Source organism: Pseudorca crassidens, chromosome 10 (genome assembly GCF_039906515.1).
Source record: "Pseudorca crassidens isolate mPseCra1 chromosome 10, mPseCra1.hap1, whole genome shotgun sequence".
Taxonomy (NCBI): domain Eukaryota; kingdom Metazoa; phylum Chordata; class Mammalia; order Artiodactyla; family Delphinidae; genus Pseudorca; species Pseudorca crassidens.
Genome location: NC_090305.1, coordinates 23,249,193 through 23,271,224, shown reverse-complemented (window position 1 = coordinate 23,271,224; position 22,032 = coordinate 23,249,193). Strand labels below are relative to the sequence as shown.

Here is a 22,032-nt window from a genome sequence, read left to right as displayed (position 1 = left end):
CAAGATTTGCCCAAGGGAGCCCAGCTCTAATTCCTGGCCCACAGAACTTTAAAGATACAACAAAAGTTTGTTCTGAGGTAGTTCTGTTACATCACTGAGGTAAATGGGAAATGGTTCCCTGACTGAAACCACTCTACAGATCACGTGGCACTGAACCATGACACAGGAGATTGCAAACAACTGACCCATCCCCAAAATCATTTTGGAAATATTTTTTTAATCCTTTTATTATTCTTTTTTAACAAACGGCCCCAGGGATAGGGGACCAGGGGAGGGGGGAGGAGGGGAAGTGAGGCCCCAGCCCCACAACCCCTCCCCACCCGCCCCTTTCCCCCTTATATATTTATAATCTATATACAAGCCCCGGGGGGGGGGGGCAAAGGGCACTCCCTCAGCGGGGTGGGGGCAATCCAGGCTCCTTGTCCCCTCGGGGCCCAGGCTCCTCTGCCCTTCGGGATGGCCCTTCTCGAGAAGGTGCCCCCGTCCGCTCCCAAGGCTTCGGCGTCCAGCACAGGGCATCTGGTGGGGAGGCCTGGGGGACAGGTACATGTGGAAGAGTTAAGTCAAACAGGGAGGTCAGGGATGAAAGGACAGGAACTCAGGTGGTGACTTTTAAATTAAGACTTGAGACCACAGGGGTTTCTCCTTCACCTGTTGGTAGAGGTCGATGCGCTGGGTGCGGAAGACTCCACTGTAGGTGGAAGGTGGGGCCTTGAGACGGGAGTTGAGGCCAGAGAAAGACCTGAAGGAGGAATGGCATTTGAGGCAACCTTAAGACCTCCCCCTGGTCCCCAAAGAAAGTAAGTCCTTGGGGATGGATAGGCAGTCTGCATCCCCATTCCCTTCTCTTGCCTTCCAGCTGGAGGAGTACGTGATGACCCAGGTCCCCCAAGGTTGCTGTTCAGTTTTCGATAATCATGGAACGGCTTTAGTTCTACTGGGTGCAGCTGAAGGACAAAAAATTCATAAGCATCCTGCCTCTCAACGCTTTTATCTCGAGATGCTAAATCCTTACCCCTAACTCTTGGGGTTCCCTAGCACTTCAGTTCCTGTACCTTACCTCTGCTCGCCCCAAGCTAGGGCCGAAGGGCCTGGCAGGTGAAGGCAGCACCCGAGTAGCAGGAGCAGGTGGGGGCCGCACAGTCAGGCTGGGGGGCTGCAGAGCAGGGCCCACAGGTAACAGAGAAAGAGGGGGTGGGGCAGGAGGCGGCGCTGGTGGCAGGGAGCCGAAGTTCACCACAGGCAGCTGAGAGTCCACCATGGGTAGAAGCACCTGTAACGAGAAACATGGGAGTGTGTGTTGGGGCAGGGAGGAATGTCAGAAAACCATGCAGAGAGTCCGAACAGGTAACAAAAAAAGCTAGAAGTTGGAGGAGAACAGAACAAAAGGGAACTGGGAAGATAAAAGGTACCTGCTGGGCAGGGGCCCCTGAGGGGAGGAAGCCACTTTGGCCACCAGGTTGCAGAGGAGGAGAATAAAAGTCTGAAGGGGATGGCAGATCCTGTCGCACCTGTTGGGGAACAGGGAGGAATAAGTCAACTCCCCCAAAAGCATTCTTCACCCCACCCCTAACTCCCTAAGCCCAGCACACCCCCACCTCTTCTTACCTGAAGCAAGGGTGGGTCTGGCAAAGGGCTAGGGCAGAAAGCTGGAGAGTAGAGGAAGGAAGGTGGAGGGTAGAGAACTCCTCCAGCTGGCAACTTCCCCAGCTCTGCTGCTTGCAGTGGGGAGAAATCCAGAAACTGGCCCTTGACAGCTACCCCAGAGAGCAGTGCCGAGGGTGGGGCTGGGCCTGGGGGGAGGTACAGGGGCTGTGATCTGAAAAGAAATTGGGGCAAGGTGGAGGAAAGGCATCAGGAAGCCAAAGTCATTTACTCCTTTAGTCTGAGCAGTACTGTTAAGTTCACTAGCCGCCAGGTACCCTAGAAATGTATTCCCCTTCCTTCTTCCCCTGAAACACAGTTCCATTTCCTTCTGAGATCCACAGAGATCTAGTCTTACCTGTAAGGGTGCAATGAGGGTGTCCCAGGGCGGAAACCTCCATTGTTGGGATGTAGCTGAGAGTCTATGGCTCCCCCTGAAACCTGCAGGAGAGCAAGTATGGAATAGCTCCAGTTTTCCTGGTCAAGAAAAGCTCACTCACCCCACCCACTACAGCAAAAGCAGGGAGAAAAATGAAATGACAAAAAAAAAAAGTGTTAAAAACTACAAATTGGAAAGGTTTGATATTAGGAGACTACAGAAAGGGGCAGAAAGGGGTCTTGGGATAGGAAGTAGGACCTACCTGAGAACTGGGAGGCCCAGGGCTGCCATAGAAGACCTCAGGGTACAAGCGTTGGCCTGAGGAGCTGGTCTCTGGGCCACAGTGCCCAGAACCCAGGTTCTTGGATTGTGGCTCAGCTGAGGCAGAAGCACTGGGGAGCAGCTCCCAGTCTCGGGCTATGGGAATGGCCTGGGAAGGACAAGCCTTGTCAAGGGGGCTATCTGGGCAACCTGGATGCCCAAGTCACTCCCAGACGCCTTCTCCAGAAGTCTAAGGTCTTTCCCCAAAACCTCACTCTCCCACTTACCTCAGTGACTGATACCGTTAGCTCCTTCTCTGCTTTTAAACTGTCTCCCACCACTAGGCACAAGTCCGAGTCCTGTGATCATGAGGCAGGAGAGATTGTCCCATGATTCAGACATGTGTCCTCCACATCCCACTTCTAGTCCACCCAACCCAAGACACCCAGATCTAGCCTACACAGACCTTGTCACTGGTACCAAACTGGACTGGAGGACCAGGTCGATGGGATGGCCGGAGGGAGCCAGGCTCTGGGCCTCGGTCTGTACGCTGCAATCGTTCTGTGCCAATGGGCCCAGGGGGCAGAGGCTGCTCCCGGGGCAGCTCCTGGGTAGGGCAACACAGTGAAGTAGGATTGGGGAAAGGAAAAGGAAGCCCCAATCAGCACACACAGGCAGAGGAAAGGGGAGGCAAAGGTAAGGCCAAAGTCAAAGTCCCAGAAACATTCTTCTGATCCTTTCTTGGTCGTTTACCTTTCTGTCCCCATCGTGGGGGGCAGGTGGCCGTCTCCTAGGAGGTTCAGAGGGTTCAGAGCCAGGTGGACCCTCACCAGGAACAGCATTCAGGGGGGAGGGGCCTCCAGACCGCTTGGGGGGCCCCTCTGCTGCCCCCTTGAGTCCTCCATCAGGGGAACTTCGCTGGCTGCAGGGACCTGATGACACCTGAGAATCCCCACTCAGGTCCACCCCACTGTCAGACTGACTCATCTGAGAGGAGTGGAGAAGGAGTTAGGTCAGAGTAGAAACCACCCCAATACCTGACTGTGGTACACACATAGACAAACTACACAAAGTAGGCAGCTACGTGATGCAACAGCCCCATACTCATCCCAGCATAGGTGGGGAAGTATGACCAGTGTTCAATAAAATCCCAGCTCAGACACTCCTTCCCACCCTCACTTACCTCTGTGCCAGCCACATCCTCAAAAGGACTCAGGGGTTCCATCCAAGGCTCCATGGAGCCAGGCTGGTAACTCTTCCGGCTAGTGGCTGGGAGGAGCACCAACACAACAGGAGTGAGAGAAAATGGCTCTGCGGCGCGCCTCGCTCTCTAAGCCCTCTAACACAGTCCTTTCCTTCTGCTCAGCTTAACTCACCAGTATGTATACGATTCCAGAGGTGAGGGGTCAGGGCCTCTGTTCCTGCATCTCTGGACTCTCCCTGAGGGCCTGGGCCCTCGGGTTTGGGGCCCAAGAATCCAGAGCTATGAGAAGGTGGCAAAGATTCCTAAAGGTGAGAGACCAGAAGCAAAACATGAATGAGGTGGGAACTGGGGAATGTAAGCACCTGAGACAGAGTGCCCCAGTTGTGGGGAAAAAGGGAGACGTGGGAGATACACAGCGACTAACGCTGAGAATTTGGAGTAAAAACACAATGACAGAAATAGGAAAAAGAGTGAAGAAAACGTAAGTGAAAACCTTTGAAAGTGAGAGCAGTGAAACATCACCTCAAGCCCCATCCCTCACCTCCTGCAGCAGCTCCGGTTTTCTGGGAGGCCGCTCTCGCCGTTTGGGGGGGAAGGGATTAACCCCGGCAGAGTCCCGGGGAGTCCCGCCCACCCCCCTGACCATCGGCCCTGGCTCCTCCAAGTGGGGGTCTGGGGAAAAGGGGAAATCCGTCAGCATGTCTTGCTCTATCACTGAACCGAGTTTTTCCCTCTGTACTCCACCTCCCAACCCTTCCACCCTCAGTGCAGACACCCAGCATCAGGGCTCCCAGGCCAGATTCCTCCCCCTTCAGCACCTGGCCTTCTCTGGGGATGGAGACATTTGCACCCTCAGCCCCTCCAGCTTACCCGAATTGACGTCATTGTTGTTGGCCCTCTGAGGGTCATACCGGGTTGGGGGCCGAGGGGAAGGGCCTTGGGGGGTGAGGGGAGGCCCAGGCTTGGGCCTTGGGTGGCCCCCTGGTGCAGCTGCACTTCCTTGGCGGCTGCTGAGCTGGGCCAGAGCCTGTTGGATGCCAGCAGGGTTGCTGTGGATAACCTGGTCCAGGCGGAAGACAGCAGAACTGCTGGGGGGTGGGGGAGGCAGAGGGAGCCCTGGGGAACGCTCCTCTGGAGGACGGCTGAAGAAAACAGAGCATCTGTTCCAGTATGCACAGAATTGTTATATCTTCCCTACAAGTCCAATCTCTTCTATCTCTCCACCTTCAACCAACCAGTCCTCTGCGCTAAAATCCAGGCGTTTCTGAGCACTTTCCCCCACCCCCCCACACCGTGCGGCTTATGGGATTCTCGGCTCCCCAGCCAGGGATCGAACCCAGGCTCCAGCAGTGAAAGCACCGAGTCCTAACCACTGGACAGCCAGGGAATTCCCCATTTCTGAGCACTTCCAAGGAATTCTACTTGTAAAGATCAAGGAGAAAGCAAGGAATATGGGTGTTCCCAACGCTGTCAACTGCTTTCCAGCTACTTTACCTAGACATGGATAACCTAGTGTGCCTAAAAGCTTACCCTGCGCCCTCAGATCTCACACTCCAGTCCACAGCACCCAACCACACCTTTCCCCCAGGTTTTCTCCCCTCCCCCAACTTTTTAACCCTAAGAATAAACTTAGTCACCTGTCTGTACCCACCTTCGGTTCTTGGGAGAGGGCCAGCTCCTCTTGTCCCCTCGCCCTGGGCCGGTCCTCCCTCCAGGACCCCCGCCACCTCCACTGCTACCGCCACCACTGCCAGACTTGCTGCTTGGGCCTGGGCGCCGGTTCTGCCTTTCCATGCCTGGCCGCTGACTCGAGAAGCTCCGCTTGCTCAAATCCTTGGCTCTCTGGCTCAGCTCTCCACGGGACATGGCTGAAATGCCTGGTCCAGCTCCACCCCCACTGCCTCCGGGAGTCCCCACAGCTTTGGGGGTTAGCAGTGCTGCTGGCGGAGCCTCCTTGTCACCCCGGCGCTCACTGGCAAAGTCACTGCTCTCTGAGGCAGTCTCCCATTCCTCATTGGCTTGGTCTGAGTTCTGGTTTGACAGATCGGGAGACTTAGCAGCTGCCCGGCGAGGTGGTGGGGGCACTGCTACCGTTGTGAGGGCCTCCTCCGGTCCAGGAGTGGAGACTGGAAGGGCAAGGGAAGAGGTCTTGCCCTCAGCCCCCCTGGCAGCGTTCTCCCGTTCCTGTTTCAGTCTCCGGAAACGAGGCGGTTTGTCCTGCTGCTGAGCCCTCCCATGTCGCCTCCTTCTGGGCCGCTCTCCGTCTTCCACACCCATGCCTATGTTGCTGCCTCCACTGCTGCCTCCTCGGGCCATGGGGGACAGGGGCCCTGGGATCAGCTTCTCTTTCAAAGGTTCCTTACTTGGAGGCAAAGGACCTGTTGGAGGCTTCTTTGGAGCCAGAGACTTGGTTGGGGGGCTCCAGCCTGGGCAAATGGGGGGAGGGGGCCGCCCTCCCCCTCGACCCCGGCGTGATGGCACCCCTCTGGGAGTGAAGACTCGTCCACCTCGGGCAGTGGAAAAGCGGGCTGGGGCTGGTGAAGGGGGTGCTCCTGATGGTGGGGGAGCAAGAGGGACCTGCGTAAGTACTCCTTCCTTGGGTGTCGGGGCCTCCTTGTCTGAGGGGGCCAGATCACTCTCATGGGTCTCGCTGCCTGTCTCTGAACCCCGCTGCCGGCGCCGCTTGGGGATTTCTTCATACTCTGAACCCTCACTCCGTGTCTCGCTGGCAGTGCGGCCTCGGGGAGCAGGAGGATGGTTTGGTCCCCCTGCCCCACCTCCACGCCCATCATCTCCTCGGAATTCCCGGTAACTACGGAACTCTCGGCTTCGGGCTCCCCGCCCCCGTCCCCCATAGGTGCCCCGAAAACCCCTCCCTCTGGCAAAATACTCCCCTCGGCCCCGACCCCGGCAAGCGGTAGGACCCACTCTCTCATAGGAATAGTCCCTCCGAAGCCTTGGGGCAGGGGAAAGAGTCCCACTGGGTGGGGTCTCCTTGGGGCCACCTATCTTCCCCTTTGCCGTCTTCAACGGGTCTGGCTTTGGAAGCTTGGGGGTTTCATCCCCCTGTTCGAGGGGCTTGGGGGGCAGATCTTCGACTTTTGCAGGCAGGGGGGGTTTCTTGATAGGCCCAGCGCGGCGGGGAGGGGCCCCTGGCTCCTCTGGAGGGATTCCACGACGACTGCTGCCTGGACGAGGGCCCCAGCGGGTCTCAGTGCGGCTCTCTCTGCGAGGTGGCGGGGGACCTTGGCCTCCAATTCCACGGGCAGGCTTTCGACCTGCTTCTGGCCCGGTCAGCTGTGGAGTCTCCTCCTTGGAGGTTTCCTTTTTGGGTGGTGGAGCTTGTATCTTGGCTGCCTCATCATTGCCTGGGGGCCAGGGGAGTGGACGGGGCCCTGGGGGAGCTGGCTCCTCCAGAGGGAAGCGAGGGATTGGGGGCCCAGGGGCTCCATTCTCAGGAAAGCCCGGATAACTGGCCAGATAGGGTGGTGGGGGAGGTACTGGAGGGGTCTCGCTCCTGAAGAGGGAGACAGAAAAGAATGGAAATTAAGTATCTTAAGACGAGGAAACCCAACTAGATGGGGAAAGAGAACACTTTATTATAACCCAGACACTCCTTTCACGTTAACCCTATCACTTCACTGATAACCCAAAGTACCTTTTCTCCTAGCCTAGATATTTTCACTGGAAACCCACCCATTTCTCTACTCAGACTCACCTCATCCCCTTCTCATCCTCGTCAGCAGCCTGGCGCAGTGGTGAGGTAAGTGGGCGGGGGTCAGCAGGTGTGGTGGTGAAGACATCTCCTACCCAGGCCAACTTTGGATCCACTGGTGGGGTGCCGCGATCCCGCAAGAGTGGGGGTGCGTGGCGCTCAAATGGCTCTGAGCTTGAGCCTCCACTGTCTGAGCGCTCCCGGGGAACCAGGCCTGAGGAAACAAAATAGTATGAGAAAGACCCCCCTTTTTTATGTTACAAACCCTCCAGCCCAAAAAGCATCTCCCCAGTTAATCCTCCATGTCAGCCCAGTCAATGTCGGCACCTCCATCTCCGGGGCCTTGCCCACGCTCCTGAAACACAGTTACCCACTAAGCTTCCCTAGAGATGAATCCAATTAATCCCCCCACCCAGGTAAATTCCAGTTAAAGAAGGACCACTGTTTCATTTCTACAACAAAGAGGTATCTCAGCAGTGCTAGGCTCCCCTCTTAATTGGTGGCCCTTCATCCCCGTAGCAAGATGCTGATACCCACTTCCCAGGACTAAGGGGTCCACCATCCCCTCCCTCTTCTATGGCCCCTTACCAGAGGGATGCACACCAGGAGGATAGAAATCCAGAGGGGGCCGGCCCTGAAGGAGCCGGGGGTCCACATAAGGAGGAATCATCATCCAGCGGGGATCAAAGTTCATAGGGGGCATGGGTGGGGGCCGGCCCAGAGCACCTGGGTATAGGGCCTTGGGGGGTGGTGGAGGAGCCTGTGGAGCTGGCACAGCCCCCATGGTCACAGGCTGTGGTGGTGATGGGGGCACTGGGGCAGGTGGGGCGGAGCCCTGTTGATGCTGCTGCCACTGCTGCTGTTGCTGCTTCAAGAGCTGCTCCTGGGGAAAGACAAAAGGGGATGAGAGAGGCATCAAAGGCCCCAAACAAAAAAAACGAACAAAACAAAAACCAAAAACCGGCAAGTGCGACAAACACCTCGACTAGATGGAAACTAGGGGGACACAAAGGAAAGAGAAATGGTAGAGAGTCCCAGAAAGTAACTCATGGATAGGATAAATCCAAGAAAAGCAGCCTTTAAGAGGGGAAGTAACTTAGTTTCACCTGCTGCTGCCGCTGGAAACGAGGAGGCAATGATTTCTGATACTTGGGGTAGCCCAAGCCTTGGCTGGGGGGCTGCCGGGTAGGACCAACACCATCACCCTTGGGCTCCACCTTTGGGGCTGGGGGCGTGGCAGGAGAAGGAACCTCTTCTGGTGGTTCAGGACCCTCTTTTGAGGGTAGTTGGGGTTCCACTGCATGAAAGAAAAGATACTCATCAAAGTGGTCTAGTCCCCTGACAGATATTCCATGAACACCCCCATAATTTCAGCTCTCACCTCTAGCTCCCCCACTAAAGGTTCCATGAACACCCCCGTAATTTCAGCTCTCACCTCTAGCTCCCCCACTAAAGGTTCCATGAACACCCTCATAATTTCAGCTCTCACCTCTAGTCCCCCACTAAAGGTTAAGACCATCCCATTTAAAACCCATGAAAACACTTCATGGTCTCCCAAAAGCCAACGGTGGTGGCATTAACTTCCCATGAGACCATCAAAAGTAACAGACACTTTCTTCAGCCTTGCTCCACTCTAGGCCTACGGGAAGTGGTTTCAGGTCACTACTTATTCAGAATTCAAGTAACAAAACCTTTCCCCCTAGGATGTCCATACAAGTGAAAAGACCCTTCTCGATCCTACCACCGATGGTCCAATAAACCAAAACAACTGCCTTCTATTTCCTTTACTCACATCCTTACCACCTGCACCCTCAACCCCAAGCAGATAAGAGATCTGGCACCTGGTAGTACCCATCACCATCTCCATACCTGGGCTGGCTTCGAAGCTGCCACTGCTGGTGCTACTGGTGCTGCCACCACCACTCACTACGGTGGGAGCTGGAGCCACACCTGGAGTGGGGGTGGACTGGGCAGGAGGGGCCTGTGCCGGCTCTTCTGGTTCTTTTTCAGGTGTCGGGACTGGTGCCGGTGGAGGAGCTGGAGGTGCGGGGAGTTCTTTGGGGGCCGCAGGTGGTGGAGCGGGGGCAGGAGGGGCAGCAGGTGGTACAGCAGGTTCCGATTTGAGCCGCTTGTCAGGTGCCCCAAACTTCTCATCGAGTCGCTTGAGTTTCTCGGCACAGGCTGCCCTGCGTTCCTCCTGCATGCGCCGTTCCTCCTCCTCTCGCCGTCGCCGGGCTCGCTCCACAGCCAGGGAGATTTCAGATGAAGACTGCTTTCGCCGCTGCCGCCAAGCCTCATCCTCATCTTCGGGTGCTGGGGGCTTGCAGGGAGGGCCCCCGCGATCCTGTCAGTGGGCAGACCCAGCAGGGCCAGAGGTATCAGTCATTATGTTTCTTATGATCGCTTTCACAGACTGATCAACTGTCTCTAGCTGCAGGTGCAAAGACCAGGCCTAGGGGCTGATGGCCTCTCAGGGTAGGGACAAACTCATGATCCTAGTCTTGTTTCCTCTCTTTCAGAGACCCAAACATCCAGGTCTCCTTGTTTTTCCTAACTGGCATCCCAGTTTCTCTTTTCACCCAGACTCGCCTAACACCGACGATTTTCCAAACCTTTCCAGAGATGCTCCACAGCTCTACATTTCCTGCAGCCCATTTTCGGTCCTCCCTCCAGCTTCCTCTTATTACTACTGCTTCAATTACTCAGCTGAAACTAATCTCCCACAACTGACCCTCTCAACCCCTCATTGTAGACACTCACTGGGTAGTCCCCAGGGGGGCCCCAGTTCCCGGTGGGGCCCCGGTGAGGTGGGGGTGGGGGAGGCTTTGGGGCAGGAGGCCCCGGCTCTGTCTCTGGAGGCCGAGAGGTCTCTGCCCAGGCCGTCTTGGGAGGGGGTGGTTCGCTGCCGGGGGAGTTGCCCTTTTTGCCATCTGCTTCAGGGGGCCGTTCCTCACCAGCAGCTGACTGGGACTCCTTGCTGTGAGTAGACCAACAGTGGAATTACAATCAGCTGCAACCCAACTCCTTTAAGAGTATATTACCATGAGAGAAACAGAGCCCCCTCCTCTCCCCAGAGGGCCCGAACTCACTGGCCCTCAGCTCCCTCCTCATCGGAGTCTCGCCCGTCTTCCTCATCGCTGAACTTGAGCTTCTCAGTGTAGTCGACCTCCTCGTGGGCCCCTGAGGAGAACAGTGAAGAGTGGTAACCCAAGCATTCTGCTCTCCAATCTCATATTTTCTGGAACACAGGAACTGTGATAGGATGTACTACTAATGCCAACTGCCCTCCTCCCACTGACATCCAGATCCCCACCATGACTCTCATTCTCACTCCTCTTAGTTCTCTACCAGGACTTGGCTTTCTTCCACGTATCTCCCCTACCTTTCAGTGTCTGCTTTTCTCCCATACAACCCGTTTTTTTTTTTTGACGTGGACCATTTTTAAAGTCTTTATTGAATTTGTTACAGTATTGCTTCTGTTTTGTTTTGGTTTTTGGCCGTGAGGCATGTGGGATCTTAGCTCCCCGACCAGGGATCGAACCTGCACCCCCTGCACTGGAAGGTGAAGTCTTAGTCACTGGACTACCAGAGAAGTCCTGTATAACCCGTTTTTTCCTCATCAGATTTTGCTTTTTAAAACTAAAATACTTGGGAATTCCCTGGCGGTCCAGTGGTTAGGACTCCACACTTTCACTGCCAAGGGCCTGGGTTCAATCCCTGGCAGGGGAATTAAGATCTCATAACTTGTGTAGTGCAGCCAAAAACCAAACGAAACCAAAAACCAAAACAAACAAAAAAACCCCAAACCAAAACCAAACCAAAACAAAAATACTTGGTCCTTAGTATCCACTCACCTGCCCAACCATCATCATTCTCCTGGTCCAACTGATCAAACTCTTTGAGATTATCTTCTTTAAGAATGGAAGGCCGACCCACAGGTTCTACGAGGCGCATTGGTGGCCCTGAACCTCGGGGGCCTGCCACACGGGGGAAACGGCTATGTATGAAAAAGCAAAGGGGAGAAGAGGTTAAAAGACAGCATGTTGTATAATCACATACGAGACTGAGCCTCCTGGCTAGAAAACCATCTCCTCCCCAATAGGCTTCCCCTGTCCCCAACCACAAACCCAGACCTAGATTACTCACCCGGGCCCATCAGGAGTGGGGTATCGGTAAGGCCCCTGGGGTCCATAGGGCGGAGGGAACGGGAGATATGGGGGATACATCTGCAAAAGGGCCCAATAGTAGCTGCTCAGAGGGACAGTCAAATAGCCTACCAGCTCCCTAAACCTATTATCCTCCCACCCTCACTATATGTCACAGGCCCCTGCTTTCCATGTGTCCCCTCCAAAAACTAAGCCCTAATTCCTAACTCTCTAACTTCCAGCACAACCAATCCAAAACAAGATACCCAAACTCACGAAAGGCGGCATCATTCCGCGGTAGGGAGGGAACTGGGGTGGGCCTGCAGGCTGCAGCCCACCCCGGGGATCATGGCCGTGATGAAGTTTGGAGTCCGGGCCCTCCAGCTCATCAGGGCCACGCCCACCTCCGTCCCTCCAAGTTGTAGAATCTGTATTTTGGAAAAGGCAGAGAGAACATAGCTGAAAATGATGGGGAGAAAGATGAATAAGCTAGCACCTAACTCTGAGATGGAATAAGATAATGTCCTGGCCAAAAGGTAACCACTCATTCACTCACTAATGGCGGCCACTCACTTTGGGGGCGGAGGCTTGGTCCGGGCCCAGACGACTGTTCGGCAGACTCCCTTTCCTTGGCAGCCTTGTCCTGGTCGCCAGCCGCCTGCAGGGTCGGAAATTCCTCTCGAGAGAATCGTGACAGTAGGCTTGATGCCCTTCCACCTGTTGGTGTTGAGGTGCAAAAGTAGGAGACACAAGTACATTTACTGAGGACGCACCATGAGAGTGGAAGGGTCTGATAGGTAGCAGATCCAGTTCTGCCTCCAAACTCACCCCCTACGTACTACATGTTCATTCCCCAAGAAAAAAGGTCAGTTTTGGGACATCCTCCTCACGTTCAGTTAATTCTGAGACAAACTTGCTCATGTGTGTCCCATGAAACTTGAATATGGGATCCAAAATTTAGCCAAAGAGGAATGAGGAGGTACAGTGGAGGTACAGTGCAGGACTCCTGCCTACTATGGTGCGCAAAGAGACCTCCCCAAATAGCCCTGCACTCACCATCTCCATGTGCTCCATGGGTGACACTGGCTTGTGCCCAGGACTTTACCCCGCTTGGAACCGAAGGAGCGTTCTGGGGAAGCAGAGATAATAAATGGTGACGTGGATGAGAAGCTTCAAGCCATTCTTGCCCCTGCCCCTTAAATAACATCCAGTTCTTCAGATACCTCGGGGGCTGCTGGGGGTCGTTTCGGTTGGTTGGAGGCAGGCGTCTGTGAAGCCGGCAGTGGCTGCGATTCCGGCGGCTGAGCGGTTGAGGCATCGGAACTGAGGGGATGGTAGGATGAGAAGGTTAGAGTCTGAGATGGCTCCAGCTCCACTGCTTCTCCAACTGGTGGAGGACAGGAACTGAACCCAGGTCTACTCCCTACTTTTAAAACGTATTAGGGCAAAATACCATAAGCTCGTCACCCTGCATAGGCTGTCCTTTGTTCTTCAAGCTTTCTTTACATCTGACAGAAAGCTAAAGGTACCATTCATAAGTCATCTAACAGGAGTCCTACAATAGGCAGGACAGGGTCTTCCCTGTTTGTCTCTGACTCTCATGTGGCCAGGCTAGACCAAGCCCCCATTCATCCTGAAGTTCAAAGTTAAAATATTCATAACTCTAAGTCCCCCAGGTCTCTGTCTACCTCTTGGGGTCGGACTGCTCCTGTTTGCTTGCCCATCCTGTTCCGTCTTTCGGCACTAGTGAGACGTTGGGGTCATTGCCTTTGTTCTCGGCTTTCAGGCTTGGAAGGTTGGCTGGGGGTGGCATACGCCGAGCAATGGCAACTTTCCCGAGACTCTGCAGGCCATGGCGAGGGGCAACTGGAGAAAAGGTGGAAAGAGAGTGAAAAATGCTTTATATAAGAGATCTGACAGCATCCTACCCTAGGTCCCATTTAGACATCCTCAATATCTTCTCTTAGAAACCAAACTTCTCCTAGAAACCTTCCCTCCCTTTGCCCTAGGCAACCTCTGAAATTCTATCAGGAAAGAAGGCTGAGATGCTTTACATTCAATACTTCTATGTGGGATGGTTGATCTTGAGCCTACAGGGAGCAAGCTGGCCCCAGACTTCTCCAAGTCCACATTTCTCTGCCTCCAATTCTTACGTGTCCAAAGACGGGAAACCACAGACACGCCTTTGTAGGAGGGTACTGGTGTTCACCCAAAGCGCAACATCCCCATGGGACCCAAGATAAAATTAGAAAGTCTCTAGTGTTTCTCTAACCTTTGGATGTATGTACCATAGTTGTTTCCCTTCGAAGAGCTCTGAAATATGTGCCCCATTCATGCCCAGCCTCCTATAATTAGGAACATCATTGCAGGACCCTCACCAGCGGGTTTCTGGATCTCTAAGGACTTGCCCTTATATGTATCAAACAGGTTGAGCGAGGAATACTTTTTTCCATCCTTCCCCTTGGCAGTCGGCCCCGAGCGATCGGACATTGCGCTGGAAGCTCATTGAGTACGTTGGGTCCTGCAGGCACCTCCCCCAAAACGTGCCGGAGCCTGTGGGCCAGATACCAAGTGTTTCAGTCTCTGCTCCATTTAGAGACTCCACCAGAAGCTTAGACTCGTAGGCTCCCTTTTATTCTCATCAGGGGCCCAGATATGTGGCCCTCTAGTGTCTCTTCCTCCAGCCTATTCAAACACCCCAGTCGCTTTAAGCAACCATTATCTACTTAGCTCCCCACAGAGCCCAAATGCCATGTTCCCTCTTTCCCCTAGACATCTCTTGCTAAGGAAACCCAAATAAAAATCCAGTATCTTCCTAATACAAACACTCTTCCCTCTGTACCAGCCTATATAAAGTGTAGCAGCCTCTTCGTTATGCCCACAAGTGATAATCTCTCTCCACCAAAATCATTTCAGAGACCTACAATAAAAAAGGGCAAGTCCAAGCTCCAGAGACCAGAAAGACGCATACAGCTCCATCATGTAAGGAACAGAGCTTTAGATCCCCTACTTATTAGATACCAGCTTCCTGTGTGCCAGGTTCTACTCCCAGCCGCCTCACTCCCATCCGAGGAGGTTTGCAGGAAGGTATGCCAGAGTTTAAGGATTTTATGAGCTTGCTCAGCCAGACTGGGGGCTGGTGCAAGAGAACTCCTGAGGGAACAAATGGGGCTCTACATACTCCCAAGCTATAGAACCAAGTATTTGGGATAGCCTGTCTTTTCCTACACTTGCCCCCATCCCAGCTCCTGGAAAAATTTTTGTCTGCAGATGAAATACTGGTGGGCTCTGGTTTACCCTATGTAGATGTGACAGAAACAAAGCATTATGGACCCACCTCAAGCATACCATGTAACCATGGGGCCGAGGCCGGAACCAACTTCATTTTCCTACCCCCAGTAAAAACACACATCGGCAGTCATTTCTTTCCCTAATACCCCTTGCTCCCCAAGCCGGCCAAACTCTCCAACATCGGTCAGTTCCTGGGTGACAAGGCATTCGTTTATAGAGAATGGTGTAAAGGAAAGAGATGGGAGTTGGTGAGACACCCAGACAGGACCAGGATGATAACCCAAATCAAGAACTTTAAGACAGGTTAGATAAGGATTGCTTTTAAGGTGTTTAAGGAGGCCAGTCTTTGAAAATAAATTTATGAAGGAAAAAGGGACAGAAAAATAGTGAAGAAACTAAAATAAAAGAGAATTAATACGAAAGCAGGTGGGAAATAATACACGTAAGCGGGAATGGTAGGAAAAGGATGTAGACCAAAGTAAGGGAGCAACGTCAAGAGACCCAGGAGAAAGGGCGGGGTTGGGATAGACAGGAGATAAGAAAGGAAACATGAAAAAAGCAGAAAAGAAATTGAGGAACGTAGAAAGCACAGATGCGGGATAAAAGCAGGGCTCCAGAGTGGGAGTGACTCGACGCGAAGTGGGGCGTCAAGAAGGGGGAACCTTAGCGCTGGATGATGGGAGGGGTCCACTGAAGGAAGGGAGACTCTTGGAGAAGAGGACAGTCAGGCGCGGCCCACCCTAGAGCGGCGGCAGGGAAGGGGACCACAAATACGGGTGAAAGGCCAGGAGCGCAACGGGGGGCGGGGGGGGTTACGGCCCAGGAGTGGGGGGTCGCCCCATGAAGCCATAAGGTGAGTGGGTAAGGGCAGGCCATAGACTCAGAGAAGGGCTGGAAGTGCGGGTCCCAGGGTGGGAGTATCGGAGGGGGAGGGGCAGGCAGGGCCCGGCAGCAGGAGGACAAAATGGCGGCGGCTAATGGCAGCTTCTCCTCCCCCCGGCCCGCCACCGCCGCTGCTGCCGCTGCCACCGCTGCTCCCGCGCCGGAAAAGGGCGTTAGCATTCGGCTCGCCCAGACTCACCTGGCCGGGTGCGCGGGGGTCCGGGACCGGGGCCTAGGGGCTCCCCGGGGTGGGATGGCGGTGGGGCGGGGGCGGATGGCGGCGGATGGCGCCGGGTTCGGCTCCTCCCGTCTCCCTCGCTCACTCCGCGGCTGGGCCCCGACTAACGGCCCATCCGGGCAACCGCCACCCCCGGGAGCGCCCCCCCCGCCGCCTCCCACCGCGCATAAACACGCCCCTTAATTTGCATAAAGGGCGGGGAGCTTTCTACCCTATCCCTCTTTACTTCCAGGGCTATCCTTATTAAAAAAAGCAGAGCGTGCGAAGCTGATATAGGCTATTTGCATAAAGAGGAGGGACTTACAGGCGCTAGGACGCCGGTTGGCTGAAGTGGCAGGCCCCCGGCGTCGGCCGTTGAGACGTGTAGAGGGGGCGGGAATGCGGCGCCGGTCGGCCTGGGCGCAGAATTTGCACGACAAATAGGGGGAGAAAGAGGCGGAGCGTGCGTCGTGCGTTTGTGGAGAGATGGGAACGGAGAGACGTAGGGACGCCGAAAGTGGAAGGAAACGATCCTAGGCTCGTGGCGCTTTCGGCGAAGGAGACGGAGCTGGAAGACTGGGCGGAAGGGTTTTTTTTTGCCGGAGGGCGGAGCTTACGTAACCAGGGAAGAGTCCCAACTCACGCTTCTCTTCGCGAGAGGTGAAAGCACCGGGGGGGCGGGCCTTCATTTATTAAATCACGTCATGCAAATAAGGTGGATTGACGGGCCAATCCAAGGGGCCAGGGGCGAGCATCACACAGCATATGCCTTCTGTGGGTAGTTCTACTTATTTGCATAATATATGCAAATCATTTGAACAAAGATAGGCTACGAATAACCTGTTCATCAAAATAGTGGTAACCAATGACTAAGACGGGCATTTAATTTTATAATCTACAATTTTCATGAATATATTTGTATATCTGATATTATTAGCAGTTTGCATTCGCTTCACAACGAGTTTAATTCTACGAAATGCAGTACCATTTCCCTCCTTTGTCTCCTATTACTCTATTACTCTGCTCCTACTACCCGTTCAGCAAATAATTCAACAGCTATGTTTTTTTAACCATTAAAAATGTATAAAATAGATTTTTATTAGAGCGGTTTTAAGTTTACGGGATAATTGAGCAGAAAGTACAGAGAATGCTCGTATATTCCTTCCCCTGCCTCAGTTTTCCCTATTATTAACTTCGTGCACTGGCGTGGCGCATTTGTTACAATTGATGAGCCAATAGTGATACGTTGGTTTTTTGTTCCAGTTTTATTGAGATATGATTGACACACAGCGCTATATAAACTTAAGGGGTACAGCATAATGATTTGACTTACCAACATCATGAAATGATTACCACAATGTTTAGTGGACATCCATCATCTCATAGTTTACAGACTTAAAGAAATAGAAAAAATGTATTTTTTTCCTTGTGAAGAGAACTCTGAGAATTTACTCTTAACAACTTTCATCAGTTTTAATTATATTTATCATGCTATACGCTACATCCCTAGTGTTTATTTATCTTATAACTGGAAGTTGGTACTTTTTTTTTTGCGGTACGCGGGCCTCTCACTGTCGTGGCCTCTCCCGCTGCGGAGCACAGGCTCCGGACGCGCAAGCTCAGCGGCCATGGCTCACGGACCCAGCCGCTCCGCGGAATCCCGGACCGGGGCACGAACCCATGTCCCCTACATCGGCAGGCGGACTCTCAACCACTGCACCACCAGGGAAGCCCAAGGAAGCTGGTACTTTTTGACTGCCTTTATCCATCCCTTACCCCCCACCACAAATCTGATCTCTTTCTCTGTAAGTTTTGTTTTTTTATAAATTTGTTTATTTTTTGGCTGTGCTGGGTCTTTGTTGCTGCACGCGGGCTTTCTCTAGTTTCGGCGAGTGGGGAGCTACTCTTCATTGAGGTGCACAGGCTTCTCATTGCGGTGGCTTCTCTTGTTGCAGAGCACGGGCTCTAGGCTTGGGGGCTTCAGTAGTTGTGGCAAACAGGCTCAGTAGTTGTGGCTCACGGGCTCAAAAGCGCAGGCTCAGTAGTTGTGGTGCATGGGCTTAGTTGCTCTGGGGCATGTGGGATCTTCCCAGACCAGGGCTCGAACCCATGTCCCCTGCATTGGCAGGCAGATTCTTAACCACTGCGTCACCAGGGAAGTCCCCTTTTTTTTTTTCCTTCTCTGCCCATTTTTTAATCTTTTTATTTTTATTGTATGAGTTCTTTGTGTATTTTGGATATTAACCCCTTATCAGATATATTATTTGCAAGTATCTTATCCTATTCTGTAGGCAGCCTTTTCATTTTGCTGATAGTTTCCTTTGCTATGCAAAAGATTTTTAGTTTGATATAGTCCCATTTGTTGATTTTTGCTTTTGTTTCCCTTGTCTGAGGAGACATATTCAAAAAAATATTGCTAAGATTGGTGTCACAGAGCATACTCCATATGTTTTCTTTTAGAAATTTTATGGTTTCAGATCTTACATTTCTTAGTTAGATTTATTCCTAGGTATTTCATTCTTTTTGATGTGATTGTAAATGGGATTGTTTTCTTAATTTTTTTCCTGATAATTCATTGATAGTGTGTAGAAATGCAACAGATTTCTATATGTTAATTTTGTATACTCCAACTTTACTAGATTCATTGGTGAGTTCTAGTAGTTTCTTTGTGGCATCTTTAGAATTTTCTATGTATAGTATCATGTCATCTTCAAACTGACAGTTTTACTTCTTTCTTTCCAATCTGAATTCCTCTTATTTCTTTTTTTTTGTCTGATTATTGTGGCTAGGACTTCCGATACTATGTTGAATGAAAGTGGGCATCCTTGTATTCTTCCTGATCTTAGAGGAAATGTTTCAGTTTTTCACCATTGAGTATGATGTTAGCTGTGGGCTTGTTATACATGGCCTTTATTATGTTGAGGTATGCTCCCTCTGTGCCCACTTTCTGGAGAGTTTTAATCATAAATGAATGTTGAATTTATCACAAGCTTTTCCTACATCTGTTGAGATGACCATATGATTTTTATTCCTCAGTTTATTAATGTGGTGTATCACATTGACTGATTTATGGACATTGATCCATCCTTGCATCCCTGGGATAAATCCCACTTGATCATGGTGTACAATCCTTTTAATGTATTGTTGAATTCCATTTGCTAATAGTTTTTGAGGATTTCTGCATCTCGGTTCATCTGTGATATTGGCCTATAATTTTTATTTTTGTGATATCTTTATCTGGATTTGGTATCAGGGTGATACTGGCCTTATAAAATGGGTTCAGAAGTGTTTCTTCCTCTGCAGTTTTCTGGAATAGTTTGAGAAGGATGGATGGTAACTCTTCTTTTTTTGGCGGTACGCGGGCCTCTCACTGCTGTGGCCTCTCCCGTTGCAGAGTACAGGCTCCGGACGCGCAGGCTCAGCGGCCATGGCTCACGGGCCCAGCCGCTCCGCGGCATGTGGGATCTTCCCGGACTGGGGCACGAACCCTTGTCCCTTGCATCGGCAGGCGGACTCTCAGCCACTGCGCCACCAGGGAAGCCCTGGTAACTCTTCTCTAAATGTTTGGTAGAATTTATCTTTGGTAGAAGCATTGTGGTTCTGGAGTTTTGTCTGTTGAGAGGCTTTTTTTTTTTTTTTAATTACTGATTCAATTTCATTACTGGTAACTGATCTGTTCATATTTTCTATTCCTGATTCAGTCTTGGGAGATTGTACATTTCTAGGAATTTGTCCATTTCTTCTAGGTTGTCCTTTTTATTGGCGTGTAATTATTTGTAAAAATCTCTTATGATCCTTTGTATTTCTGTGGTGTCAGTTGTAACTTCTCCTTTTTCATTTCTGATTTTATTGATTTGGGCCCTCTCCCTTTTTCTTGATGAGTCTGGCTAAAGGTTTATCAATTTTGTTTATCTTTTCAAAGAACAGCTCTTTCATTAATATTTTCTGTTTTTTGTCTCTATTTCATTTATTTCTGTTCTCATCTTTATTATTTCTTTCCTTCTACTAATTTTGGGGTTTGTTTGTTCTTCTTTATCTAGTTCCTTTAGGTGCAAAGTTAGATTGTTTATTTGAGGTTTTTCCTGTTTCCAGGGGTAGGCTTGTATCGCTATAAACTTCCCTCCTAGAAATGTTTCTGCTGCATCCCATAGATTGTGGATCATTGTGTTTTCGTTTTCATTTGTCTCCAGCTTTTAAAAATTTCCTCTTTGATTTTTTAAGTGACCCATTGTCAACAACGATGTTCTGAAGGCACCAGAGATATGCGCAGAATATTATAGAAGTAGAGGAATAAAAATCAGACTGTGCCTGAGCAGGTTCAGAAATGCTTCTAGAAAAATGTGACTCTTATTAAGTGATATGAAGAACTAGTTAAAATTTAGCCAGGGGACTTCCCTGGTAGTCCAGTGATTAAGAATTCACCTTCCAATGCAGGGGACACATGTTCGATCCCTGGTCAGGGAACTAAGATCCCACATGCCTCAGGGTAACTAAGCCTGCATGCCACGACTACTGAGCCCACACGCCACAACTAGAGAGCCTGAACGCTGCAACTACCGAGCCCATGTGCTCTGTAGCCCATGCGCCACAACTAGAGAAAAGCCCATGTGCTGCAACAAGGAGCCCGCACACCACAACGAAAGATCCCGCATGTCACAACAAAGATCCTGTGTGCTGCAACTAAGACCCGATGCAGCCAAATAAATAAGTAAATTAAAAAAAAAAAGGTTTAGCAAGTTTGAGGAGAGAGTGCACATCTTGGGCCCAGTGAACTGATAAGCAGAGGCATGGGTTTGGAACCTATGCCTAGGCTGGTGTGGCTAAATTAAAGGACTGACTGTCCATAATGGAAAATGAGAGCAGAAAATTTAGCAAGACTCTGGTAAGAATTTTATCCTGAGGCTCATTAAAGATGGTTGAGATGACTTCAGTTCTCAAACTTTCTTTTTATTTTTAAATTATTTTTATTTATATATTTTTTAATTTTTTATTTTGGCTGCGCTGGGTCTTTGTTGCGGCATGTGGGCTCTTTGTTGAGGTGCATGGGCTTCTCTAGTTACAGCACACAGGCTTCTCTAGTTGTGGTGTGCAGGCTCAATAGTTGTGGTGCGCTGGCTTAGTTATCCCATGGCATGTGGTATCTTAGTTCCCGGACCAGGGATCGAACCCATATCCCCTGCATTGGAAGGCGGATTCTTTTTTTTTTTTTTAATTTATTTATTTTTGGCTATGTTGGGTCTTTGTTGCTGCCCGCAGGCTTTCTCTAGTTGTGGTGAGCAGGGTCTAGTCGTTGCAGTGTGCAGGCTTCTCATTGTGGTGGCTTCTCTTGTTGCGGAGCATGGGCTCTAGGCGCGCAGGCTTCAGTAGTTGTGGCTTGCAGGCTCAGTAGTTGTGGCTTGCAGGCTCTAGAGCACAGGCTCAGTAGTTGTGGCACACGGGCTTAGTTGCTCTGCGGCATGTGGGATCTTCCCAGACCAGGGCTCGAACCCGTGTCCCCTGCATTGGCAGGGGGATTCTTAACCACTGCACCACCAGGGAAGTCCCTCTCAGACTTTCAAAATGATACTCGTGTCCCCTTTCCCAGGTCAGTTACCACAGCAGAATTTCTTGGAAGACCTATCCATACACACTGTCTCCAATGTCTCTCCTCTCATTCTTTCTTAAACCCACTCCAGTCAAGCCTTCATCCCCACCTTCTACCCAAACTGCCAAGAGCATCAGTCTCATGGCTTGAAATAAAGTTTATATGCTGATGACTCCCAAATGTGTCTATTCATCAGAGACCTCACTCCAAAACTCCAGACTTGTATACACAGCTATGTACTTGACATCACCTCTTGGGTATCTAACAGATCATTTCAAATTCAGTACATCCAAAACTGAACATTTTGATCTCCGGTCCTCCAATACCTGTTCTATCCACAGCCTTCACCATCTCAGCTGATGACAATTTAAAAATTGCAGTTAAACTAACACAATATTGTAAAGCAACTATACTCCAATAAAAATTAATTTTAAAAAATTCCAGTTAAGTCAAGAATCCTGGAAACTTCATTGACTCCTTTCTTTATCTCACTCCACTTTCAATCAGACAAGAAATCCTATATTGAGGAATTATCCAGAATCCAACCTCTTCACTTCCACTGCTTCCACTTTGATCTGAGCCGCCCTCATCTCTTACCTGGGTTACAGTAACAGCCTCCTAACTGGTCTTCCTAAGTCTACCCCTGCTCCTACAGTCTATTTTCTATACTGCAGTCAGAGTGGGGCCTTTTCTCAGAGGAGTTTTCAAAG

At 51.3% G+C, this 22,032-nt stretch overlaps 2 protein-coding genes and 1 non-coding gene across 5 annotated transcripts in view; 1 reads left to right on the top strand and 2 right to left on the bottom strand.

Annotated features, from left to right (window-relative positions):
* Positions 1-197: 197 nt before the first annotated feature.
* PRRC2A (proline rich coiled-coil 2A) lies at positions 198-15,911 on the bottom strand. 2 transcript variants are annotated; one of them, XM_067752485.1, is made up of 31 exons: positions 15,721-15,911; positions 13,727-13,901; positions 13,037-13,214; positions 12,572-12,671; positions 12,405-12,477; positions 11,922-12,065; positions 11,625-11,776; positions 11,350-11,429; positions 11,058-11,200; positions 10,293-10,383; positions 9,964-10,180; positions 9,073-9,547; positions 8,310-8,500; positions 7,792-8,086; positions 7,207-7,417; positions 5,140-7,005; positions 4,359-4,630; positions 4,030-4,160; positions 3,661-3,790; positions 3,468-3,553; positions 3,038-3,271; positions 2,751-2,891; positions 2,572-2,643; positions 2,286-2,453; positions 2,003-2,085; positions 1,609-1,819; positions 1,413-1,511; positions 1,061-1,273; positions 853-947; positions 652-742; positions 198-532 (listed from the first exon to the last, which is right to left on the bottom strand). In XM_067752485.1, exons 2-31 carry the CDS (start codon positions 13,836-13,838, stop codon positions 392-394), a joined length of 6,495 nt encoding a protein of 2,164 aa, XP_067608586.1. In that variant the 5' UTR covers positions 13,839-13,901; positions 15,721-15,911; the 3' UTR covers positions 198-391. The 2 variants fall into 2 exon arrangements, with proteins under 2 accessions (XP_067608586.1, XP_067608587.1); XM_067752486.1 differs by lacking the exon at positions 15,721-15,911 and having other exon boundaries at positions 13,621-13,761.
* Positions 13,414-13,544, bottom strand: LOC137233185 (small nucleolar RNA SNORA38). The gene has a single exon (XR_010947351.1). It is a non-coding gene; the product is annotated as a small nucleolar RNA SNORA38 (small nucleolar RNA).
* A 209-nt stretch (positions 15,912-16,120) lies between the features above and the next one.
* Positions 16,121-22,032, top strand: part of NCR3 (natural cytotoxicity triggering receptor 3) — a 21,723-nt gene continuing 15,811 nt past the window's right edge. The window contains exons 1-2 of one of the 2 annotated variants that reach the window (XM_067752527.1): positions 16,121-16,398; positions 17,341-17,478. In XM_067752527.1, the coding sequence (XP_067608628.1) occupies positions 17,367-17,478 (112 nt within the window). In that variant the 5' untranslated portion in view covers positions 16,121-16,398; positions 17,341-17,366. Of the gene's footprint in view, positions 17,479-22,032 lie in introns of both variants that reach the window. The other variant, XM_067752525.1, reaches the window with a different exon arrangement.